The sequence below is a fragment of the Orussus abietinus genome, unplaced genomic scaffold (assembly GCF_000612105.2).
Source record: "Orussus abietinus isolate OABI.00-Male unplaced genomic scaffold, Oabi_2.0 scaffold125, whole genome shotgun sequence".
Taxonomy (NCBI): Eukaryota; Metazoa; Arthropoda; class Insecta; order Hymenoptera; family Orussidae; genus Orussus; species Orussus abietinus.
In genome coordinates this window covers 233,980-248,012 of record NW_019394403.1, presented here as the reverse complement: position 1 = coordinate 248,012, position 14,033 = coordinate 233,980, and the positions used below count along the sequence as shown (strand labels likewise).

General features: G+C 35.1%; 3 protein-coding genes across 10 annotated transcripts in view; 2 read left to right on the top strand and 1 right to left on the bottom strand.

Annotated features, from left to right (window-relative positions):
• Nucleotides 1–3,717: 3,717 nt before the first annotated feature.
• LOC105697024 (transcription and mRNA export factor ENY2) lies at nucleotides 3,718–4,579 on the bottom strand. 2 transcript variants are annotated; one of them, XM_012419962.2, is made up of 3 exons: nucleotides 4,355–4,579; nucleotides 4,191–4,279; nucleotides 3,718–4,109 (listed from the first exon to the last, which is right to left on the bottom strand). In XM_012419962.2, exons 2-3 carry the CDS (start codon nucleotides 4,238–4,240, stop codon nucleotides 3,881–3,883), a joined length of 279 nt encoding a protein of 92 aa, XP_012275385.1. In that variant the 5' UTR covers nucleotides 4,241–4,279; nucleotides 4,355–4,579; the 3' UTR covers nucleotides 3,718–3,880. The 2 variants fall into 2 exon arrangements, with proteins under 2 accessions (XP_012275385.1, XP_012275384.1); XM_012419961.2 differs by having other exon boundaries at nucleotides 4,191–4,578.
• Nucleotides 4,580–5,201: 622 nt separating this feature from the next.
• Nucleotides 5,202–6,276, top strand: LOC105697025 (M-phase phosphoprotein 6). The gene is made up of 4 exons (XM_012419963.1): nucleotides 5,202–5,349; nucleotides 5,495–5,625; nucleotides 5,709–5,809; nucleotides 5,898–6,276. Exons 2-4 carry the CDS (start codon nucleotides 5,569–5,571, stop codon nucleotides 6,202–6,204), a joined length of 465 nt encoding a protein of 154 aa, XP_012275386.1. The 5' UTR covers nucleotides 5,202–5,349; nucleotides 5,495–5,568; the 3' UTR covers nucleotides 6,205–6,276.
• Nucleotides 6,277–7,081: 805 nt separating this feature from the next.
• Nucleotides 7,082–14,033, top strand: part of LOC105697032 (broad-complex core protein isoforms 1/2/3/4/5) — a 36,766-nt gene continuing 29,814 nt past the window's right edge. For 6 of the 7 annotated variants that reach the window (XM_023432177.1, XM_012419971.1, XM_023432175.1 and 3 more), the window contains exons 1-5: nucleotides 7,082–7,531; nucleotides 8,431–8,623; nucleotides 8,831–9,028; nucleotides 9,427–9,940; nucleotides 10,942–11,001. In XM_023432177.1, the coding sequence (XP_023287945.1) occupies nucleotides 8,438–8,623; nucleotides 8,831–9,028; nucleotides 9,427–9,940; nucleotides 10,942–11,001 (958 nt within the window). In that variant the 5' untranslated portion in view covers nucleotides 7,082–7,531; nucleotides 8,431–8,437. The remainder of the gene's footprint in view (nucleotides 7,532–8,430; nucleotides 8,624–8,830; nucleotides 9,029–9,426; nucleotides 9,941–10,941; nucleotides 11,002–14,033) is intronic. The other variant, XM_012419970.1, reaches the window with a different exon arrangement.

Below are 14,033 nucleotides of genomic sequence, written 5' to 3'. Positions count from 1 at the left end.
ACTCTTTAGCTTGAGCTTTGAAATTGATTGAAAAAAAAAGTTATTTAAACGAAGAAACCTAAAGTATAAATAACAAAATTAACGTTTTCTTAAATTCTCAATGTTCCCGGTAACTTACGGCATGTTTCACAGTTACCTTCTCCAATTTAATGTTACCGAGAATTTTCGAACTCTAATTGAGACCCTCTGGCCGCGATCCAGTCCCCGAATTGGGCCTGGCCTCGGCCAATCCGAGAGCCGGATCCGGCCAGCGGTCGCGGTCCGGGCCGACGGACCGACAGTTACCCCGGATAAGCCGCAGTGATAAGACGCCGTAATCAGTTCAGAGAATGGCGAAGGACGTATTACGTGCTACGTCCGAATTCAAACCAACGTGGTGTGAAATATTTCTCAAGAACCAACGGTATTCTCATTCGTAACAAGGTTCAAGGGAGGCTCCGTAAATGGTGGGGGGGTGCATGCGCAGCTTCCGTGCCGACACGCGGGAAAATCGAAGTCAGGGCGACACAGTGATCACGGGCCGCGAGTGCCAAGGATTAAATATCGTTCAACGAAGTAAGAGGAAGCGGAAGTGGAAACAGAGGTGGAATGCAGCCAGAGCCAACTTCGGGGCGGCGGCAGACGGGGCCGAGGCCAGAAACCCCAGGTCTCCTTGGAGAGGGATCTCCTGGGGAAAATACCGCGCGAACAAGACGAAACGTCCCGTCGATGAGTTTTAACGTTTCCTTCCTCCGGCCTCCTTCCGTCGCAGGACGAAAGGTCCAAATCAGCACAGAGGCCGATTTTATGTTTCCTGGTTTATTTGAGGGACCGCGAGTCGACGGGACGATCTCTTGCTGACTCGCGAATGGCCGCACGGATTTTTTTTTGTTTTTTATGTATCAATGTAGACTTGGGGTAGGCTTCGGTTCGCGATCCTTTCTCGAGCGCCGGGAAGTCGGACGACCCACCGACTTTGGGGCCGCTTGTTCCGCGGAGTTTTTTCGGTTAATTAAAAAAAGACGCAGGAGAAGTGTTTCGCGAGGAGTCGGATCCAAGTCGAGGTGGAATTTTGATCTTCTTGCCGGTCGCATTAGAGCTGTCGCCTCTACGAAGAGGATGGCTTCAGGGATTGTAGCATTTTTCGGCCAAGCCTTTAACTACCCTGGTGCCGTAGTGCGAGCTGGGCTTGACCTTTTTCTCTTGTCCAAATTCTGAAGTATAAAAGTCGAGTAGGATTGATAGCTCGTTTTAGCGATGTATAAAGTAATCAGCTTGGGATGTTTTCAGCGTTTTTGACGGTAGGTGCCTCTTGCTGTGACCGCGTTCGTTGCTGGCCCTTGCCCTTCGATTCCTCAAGGAGCGAGTCGATCGGGTCGGCACCAGAAGACATGGTAAATTATAACTTTGTGAATTCCTTCAATTGCCATCCGCGTTCCGATTTCATGTATTCATTTCATTTTTTCTTTTTTATTCAACCGGCGATGGCAATCGATGGGACTTTAGAAATGCGAGAACTGAAATCGGAGGTCGGAGGCATCCCGAGATGCGCATCATAGGATTAGGCTCTTTGCCCCCGGGAAGAGTATGAGAGAACCGTGGAGCGACTGCGTTGGAACGAATGTGGTTATTCTTTTAGATATAGCTAGGGAGATGGGATAGTTGTCTGGAGTGAACGTCTAAATGTAAGCAGGCAGGGCTAGGGCTGAATCCCTTCCCGGGAGTTTGGGGGAGATCCTGGGCCTGAGGTACTTATCCATCGTTCGCCCTTCCGGAAGGGCGGAGGATGTCCGATCTGTAACATACCCGCGATTGTGACAATTTTCTTTCAGGAATGAAATTAATTAGACCGCGCCTGGGAATCCGGATAAATGTGCAATGCGCACTAACTGCGCATCCTCAGATCGTAGGTCGTCGTTTTGCTAGCTTTTAGATTTGCTCTTGCAAAGTGATTTTTTTTAATACGAAAAATCAGGGGTTTGCCAAGCGTCCGGGACGTAGGGGGCTCTGTCCGAAGAGAGTACTAGAGTCGAAGAGGCTATATGCTGAAGCAGCCCCTTAAGAAGAGGGCAACTACGATGGCCTTCCGTTCTTTCGAACGGACAGCCATCCATTTTTGGCCACGTTGTTCCTCCTATTTATTTCTACGTCATTTTGTCAGGATTGACGGAGAAGAGACAGCAAACGATCATTTCGATTATATTTTGTCGATTCTACATTCAAATCAATTTTTTCCTACTTAGTGATATGAAAAATACCAGTCCAGTCAATTGAACAAGATCCATATACCATTAATATTTTTGAGTTTTAGTAACGTATTCGCTATCTAATCTTAGACTTCCTCGATTTTTTTTAATGTTCTATTTTGCTCGTTCTTTTATGCCCCTTTCCAGGTTTAAGTGGATCGCACCAGGATCCATTTTTTTTCAAGTCATCATGAGTAATTCATCGCCGCAGATCTTGCTGGATTTGTTGGTAAGAGATGTTAAAAAATGTTAAACGATGTTTGTTATCGCAGAGATGAGTTGAGAACAGAGATGAGGAGGATCCCTGAATTGGGCTGCCATTGGAGGGGATATCAGGTGGTAAGTGCTTTAGCCGTCCACATCCTTCACAGGGGGGCAGCACAGGACGTGACGCGTGATCCTGCCCGTGAGCAATCTCTCAACTCATCTCTGGAAAAGAACATACATACTGGCTGTCAGGGTTGGTAACAGGGTTGGTAATTTTATGATTTTCGAGGTTTTTGACGTGTATTACGTAAATCAAGTAGTTTACCGTAGAAAACGTAGAAAACCAGGAGAAACGTATTAAATATGGCAGACAAGACAGACGTAGGGCACGCGGTATCCGCTAGGTTATAAACATCCATCTTGTCCATTTATTTCATCCCATAATTTACTTTTTGGTCTTCTACCTTTATACATTTTGATACAAATATTGGTTACGAATCTTACGACTTCAAGTAGCCGTTATAAACAAACGTTAAATGCACATATACACATACATTTCAAACTTCCAAGGCTGATTTCGATTGTGCGTGGATTTGTTGATGCGTAAAGCGCAACCCCCATAATAGCCAATGCGAATCTCTCTTAGAGGTAAATAAGTGGGCTCTCATTGGCTATTGACGATATTGCGCATACGCTTTGCACATTTAGTTTGGGGTAATACACTTCGTGCCTGCGTGAAAACTAGGGCGTATCATACGTTGTAATATACGTGTAGAAAACTACGTATATTATTTGACGTATTATACTTACCCAACCGTGCTGGCTGTGAATAAGGTAGACAGTGAATGTGTATGTACATGCATACAATATGTCAATTTTAGTATAAAGAAGGTTAAAAAGTATGTTTTACGTACAAGAGTGTCAAAAAGAAATAAGTTTGAGCAAACAGGAAATATGAAGCAGGTGACCTACACAATCAGGAGGCTGATTAATTTTCCAATGATACACCGTCCCTTTCCGACGCGCATGTTTCCTCCCCTGGTTTAAGATGGGACTTCGGGCTCTGTCCACACATTCTTAGGTCCATGATCTCATTTTTTCTTAGGAAACAAATTTCTAGTCATGTCTAAATTCATTGGTAAAGTTTGGTTTTTTTTTTTTAATTAAACATGTATTGGTACTGACATTTGTTATATAATACACTAAAGAATATAGATTAGAGGAATTATATTTGGTTCTACTGTGTTAAGAAAATATAACCATTTGCTATACTAAGAAAAGATGATTATACAAAACAATTAAAAATAGCTTTATTGAATGTATTTTGACAAACAGACTTCACATATTCTTATAAGGATACGTATGTTGATAGTACAATCATTATTGTGTTCAATTAAAAAATATATGAAATCTTAATTTACAGGACATATACATTAATTAAACATTTATCACATTTTTAATTTCTCTTCCTGAGCAAGGAGTTGATTTTTTATTTTCTGCAGAAGTTCTTTTTTCACAGAATCAGGTACTAATCCACGAGCTCTGCTTGTTACCATTGAGAGTAATGTGTCGTACGTGATGTCTTGTCCATTTTCTTTGATAAGTTCCTTACAAATAATTTTTACTTGATCTCTCCAGCCACATTCGACCAGACGACGTCGAAGCAATTCTTTCAGCCTGTAAAGGATTGAATATAATATAAAGATCTCGAATGAATATGATGTTACAATGAATTCACTGTTTGTAAATATTACTCACCCATCTCTATCTCCAACCATCACTAACCTCTGATGTGGAGTAACCTTCATGTATGCTGTATGTCGTGCTCAATTAAATCGTTATACTGCCTAGTTTTTTTATTTAAGATGTGATTACGATTTACGTTAGTTCAACATTTTACAGTAATAAGATAAAAACCTTACGTCTTGTGTCGTAGTTGTGAGGATTGGATTGCCAAGATTGCCAAGTTTATTTACGAGACACTAACTACGACTCCATCGTACTTTTAAATCCGGGATTTATCGGGTTTAGATTCAGTAAATCGCATGTCTCCGTCACATTAATAAATGCGTAGATTCGATCCTGATCAACTCGATTTCGATCGACACTTAATCCGTATCACGCCTGATCACGCCAAGAATTTTAGAAGAGTATTAGAAGTTGGCAGCACTACTGCCGGTTGAAGTGATAAGGGTTAAATTCGGATTTACTAGGTCCGAACATGATAAATCCCGGATTTTGAGTACGATGGAAACGTAGTCATTGTGGCCTTATGTGACCTTTCGTTCTATTCAACAGTATTCAATGACAATGTCTCCATTGTACGCGAAATCCGGGATTTATAAACCATAGGGTTTCATCGCATTACTGTTAACAACGTTTATCGCTTCATGAAAGTTACAGTATAGGTTTTGTCGTTACGGCGTCGCTACGGTTGGCTAAAGATAACGATAGTTGTCGTTACGAATTACAGAATACGGCTTGGTTCTTTTTATTACTGACGTGCACATCTTTGTTTAATATAATGAAACGACTTTGCTGAACATTTTGTGTGGTACAGTTGGTTACGATCGAATATATTCGATCCGCACCATCACCCGTCTCCATCACTTTAAATCTGATGTTTATTGAACTAATCCTAAAATTAAATTCGGCTTACTTGAGTTCGAGCCTAAGCGTCTCTATCGACACTTAAAATTTGGATTTACTGAGTCCGGACTCGATAGATTCCGGATTACGAGTACGATGGAGACGTAGTCAATCCTCTTTCTTTGATCTAGTCGAATTATTAGATCGAGTTCGTCAAAGAGTAGTATTGATATTTTAGGCTAGACCAATAAAAAAAATCTGACATTATATATTGACCAATCTAATATTATTTGATAACTATGATTCGATATTAAATTATTAGAAAAATGTATGTTCTGACATGATTATAGTTTATTTAAATTGTTCACTTTTAACTTGTGTTATTAGTCATTATTTTGATTGTTTTATGCACATGCTGTTTTCTGTAGACGTGGAAAGAAAAAGATTTTAATTTATTGTTTGCCGTTTGATAGTTTTGAAAAATCCATATTGGGAGGTCGAAATAAATTACATTACGATCTGAAACTGTTGAACGAAGCATTTAAACATGTCGAAAAGTAATACAAGCACAGTGACATTGTCCAAGGGAATCCTAGAAATGAAGGTATAGACATGATTACCATTTTCTTATTGAAACAATAAAGTGCTCATTTTTATTGTCAAAATATTGTATATTCAATTTTACAGTTTATGAAAAAAACAAAGGAGAAAGTAGAGAAGCAATTGTATCAAGAGGAAGGAGAAGAATATTTTGGAAGTCACCTCACTACCTGTATGAAACAAAAATCGTATGTTAACATTAAGTAACAATTTCTATACTTTTTAGAACTATTAATATTAGCCTATGGATAATTATTTAAAAATTATTTGTTTCAGCGGAAAATTCATTATTGAACCAAGCTATGTTTTTTGTGAAAATTTAATTGACGGCAGAGTAAGTTTTAATGGAATGAATCCTGAAATAGAAAGGCTCATGGAATTGGAGCAAGAAACGAATCAACCTAAGGCAGCGAAGGAAGAGTGCGATGTTAGCGATGAACAAATGGCGAAGTGTTTAATACTCTCTAAAGAAAATTCAGTTAAAGAAGATAAAACAAAACATAAAAATAAAAAAAGGTCACAAGAAGCATCCCATGAAGAACTTATTAAAAAGAAACCAAAGTTTTTGAAACCTATGGATTAGGGAATTAAACTTTCTAAGTATGTATTCGTTATTTTATGTATGTACATATGATTAAATGATTTTTTGTATTAACCAAGGAAGTTTTGAAATGTTCTTTTAAGTGATTCCACATATCCTTGTTGAATCCTTTTCCTTGAATTTTTGCAACCAATAAATGTGTTGTAATGCCCAACTCATTGTATAGACATTGCCGCTATAATTAAATATCAACACATATCACACTCATGTACATCGTTATCATTAATAATGGATACAGACATTTTCTATACAGAAAAATGTCGAAACAAAAATATTCAAAAATAAATATAATGATGTATATAATATAATTGCCTTTTACATTTTTTCACGTATTTTTAAAAAATGATTTAACTACACCATGTCATTGGTTTATCATTTTCCATTATTCTTTTCTGCCAGTCGCAAAATTTATTATTTCGGATTAATTTTTTCCTTAAATTTTAGTAATTCAATTTCGTTGGAAAACCTTTGGTTTTCAAATTTAGATAACATTGTCATATTTTGGAGACTTTTCTGCGATATTATAGTTCGATGGGTTTTGTACGAGTTTGAAGTGCGCGGGAGTAGAACGGTTTGTGATTGGTCACGATATTGCGATATCGATTCCGGGGCATATTTTCGGTGAGCTTGGTCAGTCAGTTCTAGTTCTGAATATTCGCTTGATGTAACTGAATATTCGTTTGATTATAATATACCAAAAATTATTCATTGCACATGGAGTATTAATTGATTCTTTTCCTGTTAGAGAATTTTTTAATAAAAGGATAAACATCTCTTTTACTTAGCGATTGATCATGAGAATTACGTTTAGTAGCGTGTCGCTGCAATGTAAACGCGACTTGAGCCGAGCATCATCCCACGCACCGCGCGTGGCTTGTGCAGGAAGTGGAGCTTCTTTCACATAAGTTACGCGTTTTCCTGAAGGAAAATGGCTTCCAGCTGTCATTTTGTTGGGAAATGTAATGTATAAAGCACTGGGAATTGAGCGAGAAGTGGTACGGGGGTGCAGTGAAGTAATCTGGTGCAATCATATAATGTGAAAATCGTCGAATTAAGTCCAAGATTCGGCGTACGCTCAACTCCCCGAATCTGTACAGTGCCATGAAAGCGTACTCCATTATACTGTTTATAGTCCTAATTTTCCATAGATCGAATAAGGGCTAAAGCTAATGTTAAACGCGCATTTCGTAAACGCTCATTCGTGCGGATAACTAACATTTACGAAAGCGTAACGATCGATAGCCCTTAATTAGCTCGAAAGAACCTTCGAGCTTATCTACTTCTGGCAAAATTTCCGAACGCATCAAAGGTAAGGTGAATTTACTCGGGTCGAAAATAAATTCATTACGTTTTTAATATCTGTCGCGCTATTTATTTATACATTGCGATCGTTAATAAACCATACTTGAACTTTTTAAATTTTGGTTCAATATATGAATATTACTGAATTCTTGGGAAATAATTACATTTGGCGGAAATAGGATCAAACTGAACTTATAATTTGGTGTACTCGGTTCAGCTTTTGTTTCATGCTAGGTAACATAGATGATCGTCAGAATAATACAGAAATATTATTGAACTTCTATTAAACAATTATATCTAGAATGGACACAGAGCACATCTGCTAAGATTATATATATATATCTGCTATCATATATATATATATATATATAGGCTGCATGAACTACAATATATATAAGCAACAGCATCATGTTTAATTGATATAAATACCTGTATTTAGGAATAATAATTTTCGCAGATGTCTTCAATTGCCTTAAATAGATATATGATTCACATTACGTGTTCAGGAAATACATTCATGAGAACAAAAAAGATTTTAGATCAAATGTATAATTATAAATTTAAACATTTCATTTGTGACTTATGAAATATGTGGCGACATTATTTTGTTCGTCATATACATATATATCTAACATCTATTGCATATGAAATAATGTAATTTAATATACCATACATGTAAATCTGTTAATTATTTTAGTTATAGATATGGCTATTTATTTAACACTAGAACTACCGAGGCCAATAAAAATGACTGGTTTCAGATGACTCATCCTATACAAAAAACATTTACTGGTAGTTCTAGTGTTAATACAAATTTAAATTAAATGAAATTTAGTTTTATTCTGTAAGATTATTATATTTGTTTGTATTTTATATGAGGAAATACATATGTTTTTTGTTTTTAAGAAGCAGTATGGGTTCGAGCCAGCAATTCTCCTTACGATGGAACAATTATCTAAAACACATAACGTGTGCTTTCGACACGTTACGCACGGACGAAGATTTGGTAGATGTTACTTTGAGTTGTGAAGGAAAACGAATACGAGCACACAAAATGCTTTTATCAGCATGCAGTACATATTTCAGGGATTTATTCAAGGTGATTGTACTTTAAATCTGTATAATATGAATTATTGGTTTGATTGAAACATTTTATACTATTCTTTAATTGTTCTACTAGTTTTCAATGTACAAGATTAAGCATTTATCATTTAATCTCTTCAGTGCGCATTTAAGATCTAGTTTGCCGTTACCTAATTATTAAACATCCATTTATGAAATTAAAAAAAATTGTATGCAATTACAGGAGAATCCTTGCCAGCACCCTGTTATAATATTTCGCAATGTAAAGTTTGATGATTTGGCTGCGCTTGTTGACTTTATGTACCAGGGTGAAGTAAATGTTGTACAGGAGCAGCTTGCAAGTTTTTTAACAACAGCAGAACTCTTGGCAGTTCAGGGCCTCACTGATGGTACAGGAAAGGATAATGACAGTTTAGCTGAGGTTTGTATTAAAAATAATAGAACATTTTGCCTTCTTCATGAGGGTGCTATATGTAATTTGTACTGTATGACGTAGTATGTACTTTTATTGATATAATCTTATTTTTTCATTTAATTCACACACCCAATGTACATACAATTTTATTTATTTAAGTTTTATAAAGAGAACCGATATGTATTTTCAAAATGTCAACTGAGGTATTTTAAAATGACATAAATACAGCTGAAATATTTCCATTTTCATTTTAAATATTATCTAAAGTTAAAAATGTGAAACACGTTGAGTTAAAAACATTGTGTCACATTTAATTTAATTACAATTATCACATTAAGTCTATATAAGCAATGTAAATTTCATAAAAAAACAACTTTAATAATATGTATAAAATCATTTTTTAGGATGACGTGGAGATTCCAAATGAACCTGAAGTGCAACTTCAAAATGCTATTAGTAAAGTAACATCAAATTCCTCGGGTCGAGGAAATAAATCACCTTCACCAACGTCGTATCACTCTGTTGAGTTACAATCAGAGACACCACCTACTAAACGACGAAAATGTCGTGAAACGACAGCAGAAAAAGCAAGTTCAGGAAATGCTTCATCTACAAAAGATTCAGAAAGTAAATCGACAGAGAATCAAGTGGCATCTGGGTCTGATCCTGTTGAAATAATTCCACTCATGCCAAACTTAAAGTTGGAAATGCCGGAATACTTGGAACAGGATGGCAGCAGTTGTAGTTACGAGGAACAAAGTACGGGGGAAAGTTCTATAAACAGAGTGGGAGTGGACGATACTCCTTCTGACACACCAGAACATGACCAAAAGCCAGATATCAGCCAAACATTTTATTCAACGAATCAATCAACCTCGGATGCATCTTTAGATGGCAAACATCATTCGACTGATCTTGGTAAGTAACAATTTCCTGTTGTAATAGAGCAAAGTTTAAATTTTATATTTTGTAAGTTATTGAGCATAGTAATTATTATATTTATTGAACAAAATTTTTTAAATTGTTTTTAAATTGTAAAAAAAATATAACCAACTGAAGAAAAAGCAGTGACATACTGCATTCTTATTATTAATTGATATTGGGACTTTAGTTCAGACAATTATCTGTATAAGCGATTCTCGATATAATCTGTACTAGTTTTTGCTTCACTTAACAAAGTTTTTTCTGTTCTATTCCAAATTTTTAATTCAAAATGGTCAGCCGCTTATCCAATTTCATATAATTGCAACTTTCCAATGTACTCTTATACAAATAAATTATTCTTAATGTTTTATTTCTTTTCTTTCTTACAAAACGTGTATAATTTAAATGCAGTGTTCACACTTGAATATTCATTTATTGAAAATCTTACATTTCAAATAACTTTCCTGAGATAAGTTCCAAAAGGTGACTTAATCGAAATGTACTCATAAAAAAATGAATACCTTCAGAAAATTAAAAACTTTTTTCCAAACTATTTCAATGAAGGATTATAAGTACATCATCCCTTCCCGTTCTGAATAAATTCAATCAGGACCTGTAGTCGAGTGAACGAACATACACGCGTACGGGCGCGGATACATACAACCTTGTTTAATATAGGCAGATACATTACAAGTAATTCGTAACATTGAGTACAGGAAATTGATAGAAATATATAATACTCCGTGTGTAGGAGTTTCTTTCACAAATATATATGTTATGGGTAACCTGTGCAATGCCTTGGCACTATATAGACTATCTGGTTATAATGCTTGGGTATTATTAAAATTCATCGTTGTGCACATTACCCGTAACATATGTATTAATTATTATACTTTAACGTTTGAAATTAATTAAAAGAAATTGTAACCTTGCCATTTAATTTCATGTGCATTATATTATATTGTAAGTATGATAAAATGTGTTTGTATGATTAGGCCATCTGTTATCCAAACCTAGTACATCAGGAGAGAGGTTATCACAGGATGCAGGGCAGGGTGAGTTCTTTTACGTTATTTTTTTTAGATTATATGTTATTACTTGCTGCTGTTGCCAAAACCTTTTACTGAATACTCTCATTAAAGCTACTCCTTCACCCTTTATGGAAATTTATTACCATTTAAATAAGTATAGTATAATGAATTTGGAAGAATTTAAAGCAAATTGCATTAATCAATAAATGAAGATGATTTCTTTATTGAAAGGAAGTACATGTTGTAAACAATGAATGTATTATTATAAAGACGTTTGGCAAATTGAATCTTTTTCAGCTATACTCTTGTTCTATACCTCCCAGATATCTCCTGCGTTAGTTGGCTTCTTATTCCCTTTATCGACGTTTTCGGAGTGTTACTACCCACACCTTCAAGGTCAATTGTCCAAGCGTGCGGTGGGTTCTTTAGCTCATTGTACACTTGGACAGAATTTTGTAGAAATCTTGGTCCCATAACAATAATGATAGTAGAACAGTCCATCTAAATTGAGTTGAAAGATACTTGATTGTTATGATTGATTTTTGTATATTCAAAAAATGTTTCCAACTATCAGGGATATTTTCTGGAAAAGACGTATCGACAAAGAATACAATAAACGCGAAAAACACCTGGAATGAACATAAAAATTCCATTAATCAAATCCCTTTATTGAGATTGAAATTATTGTTATATTCTCAAGATTAATTTTAAAAGAAATGTAATACACTGGGAATACCCTGCGTGTTTTGAAATTGAATAAATTTTAGATATAAATAAATCGAACATTTTAAAAATTATTTCAATATTTCTATTCAAGAGAGTATCAATATTTGTCAGGTGGAGGGATGGCACTGCAGCAGGCAATATCGTGCCCATATATTGTATGAATGCCAATTATAATGTAAAGTCTGATTCAAGATTTATACATTAAATTCTTAGAAAAAGAACACACGAATGCATCATTTTGTTTTCATAGTCAACTTCAGTATCAATTAACTCACAATTTAAACAGTACGGTTTTACTATATAATGTAAGTGACTTGTAAGTCATAAAATTGGGTAACGTTAACGTTTTAATAGTAACATAATTAAAGATTTAACAGAATGCACGTAAAAAGACTTTATATTTGTAATGACATGGTTTCATGCATTTTGGGCACAATTTTCATTGAACCTTATTCCATAAAAGATGTAAAACAGAAGCGCAAACAGACTATTTAATTAATGATATGAATTATATGAAATAAATCACGATTGACCATTATTTGTTAACATTGCTGGAATAAATCTCAGTTAATGGAAGAGGGTTCAGTGATATTACCGAACAATGGAAAGGAACTATATTGTTTCTTGACATTGTTGTACGAATATTTAAGGGGGTAGTTAACTAATAAATACTGTTGATTAAAACGCGCCTACAGTTCAGTAGCCTATACAGCTTTCGCATAACTTATATTTCCATAATCATAAAGTTAGTACAGGATTTGGGTAAGGTAGAGGCAATAATGAAATATAGGTCAAAGGATTTATTATTGCTTCGTGAAACGCAATTTTTGAGCAAACTTGTAACAATCTCATTTTGTGAACCTGACATAAGCAGTTAATATAAAAATCTTCCAAATCAAAGTCTTGTTGCAGTAACTGCTTCAAATATTAACCAGCCATTTAAATACAAATTAACTAAATCTTTAACATGGTCATTGAAACATTAAAGTAATGGAATATGTTTATTAATTAAATGTTCAAATTAGTACTTATAACTAAATAAGTACTATAGCAGAATGTCCTTATGTGCATTCAACGGGATTAATATTTTAACAAAACTAGTAAACTGTAAGTGATTTTGTCATTAATGATTGAGGTTCATAAGCATATACCACGTGTTGCACCTTGTTAGGTGTAATTGGGTTTTCAGGGAACAAAACAAGTATTTTATTTGATTTGTTTTAATGCTATAAATTGATTTTAACAAGTTATTTTGTAATCGTTTGAACGATTTTGTAAAAGTCTAAATGAAAATTAACACTTATTTAGACGGTATCATGTTAAAGGATAATATCAGGTTCACAAATTGTGTCTGTATCAAATCCGAGAATGCGAATACACGGTATAACAATAACACACCAAGGTGACACTTTCTTCTGTCAAAAATCATTCTCCTTTGACTGATCGTTAAGGATGCATTTTAATTTAAAGAGTGCATGGATTTTGAATGTAATCGTGTGGTACAGGTACTCGGGTGTAGGTTGAGCAGTAGATATTAGCAAGCATTGCCAAGTGCTATATGTGTGCCGACAATCATCATTGTTCTTTTAATATTTTAAACAAGGCTATCACTGTACTTTTAATATACACAACCTGCAAATGTACACTCTTAAAATGAATCGAGGAATTGCTATTGCAGTACACTGCAATTTTCTCACATCGTTAACATCTACTACCTCTGTATTATTCGGACGTGAAGTTTATTTACCCTCAAACTTAAACTTCTATTGATTTTCTAACGTTTCTACGCTTCATATTCTAATCGATTTTACGAAACTTTAGTCCACTTTGTCGATGATAATTAAATAATTAGAGTTCAAATTTCAGTTTTATATGATTATGATTTTAAGGATACATATCTTCCGGTTTGAGGTATACGATATCGAAACTAAATAATGTCTCACGATACGGACACGTAACGAAAAAGATTAAAACTTGAAATGTCGAAAATATTGTATTCTTTGTACTTCTTTCTTTACCTTAACACATGGTAAATTCAAAACGATCATTCATGCAAATCACAGAAGAAACTCATGCGTTGCAATTTCTGGCTTACAATGTAAAATTTTGTATCGATATTGTGACAACGTCCGTTTTTGAGGTACATTGTACGGTAAAACTTCTCAATTAGAAGAGATTCGTAGAAACTTCTTATATAACTAATGCAGTTGCTAACGATGGTGGTGGTGGTGACGATGGTATCGGTGGTGGTGTCTGTGGCATGTAAGCAATCATGGGTATATTTTCCGACCAACTATCACCATGGTTGCACGATTTGTACAATTTAAAGT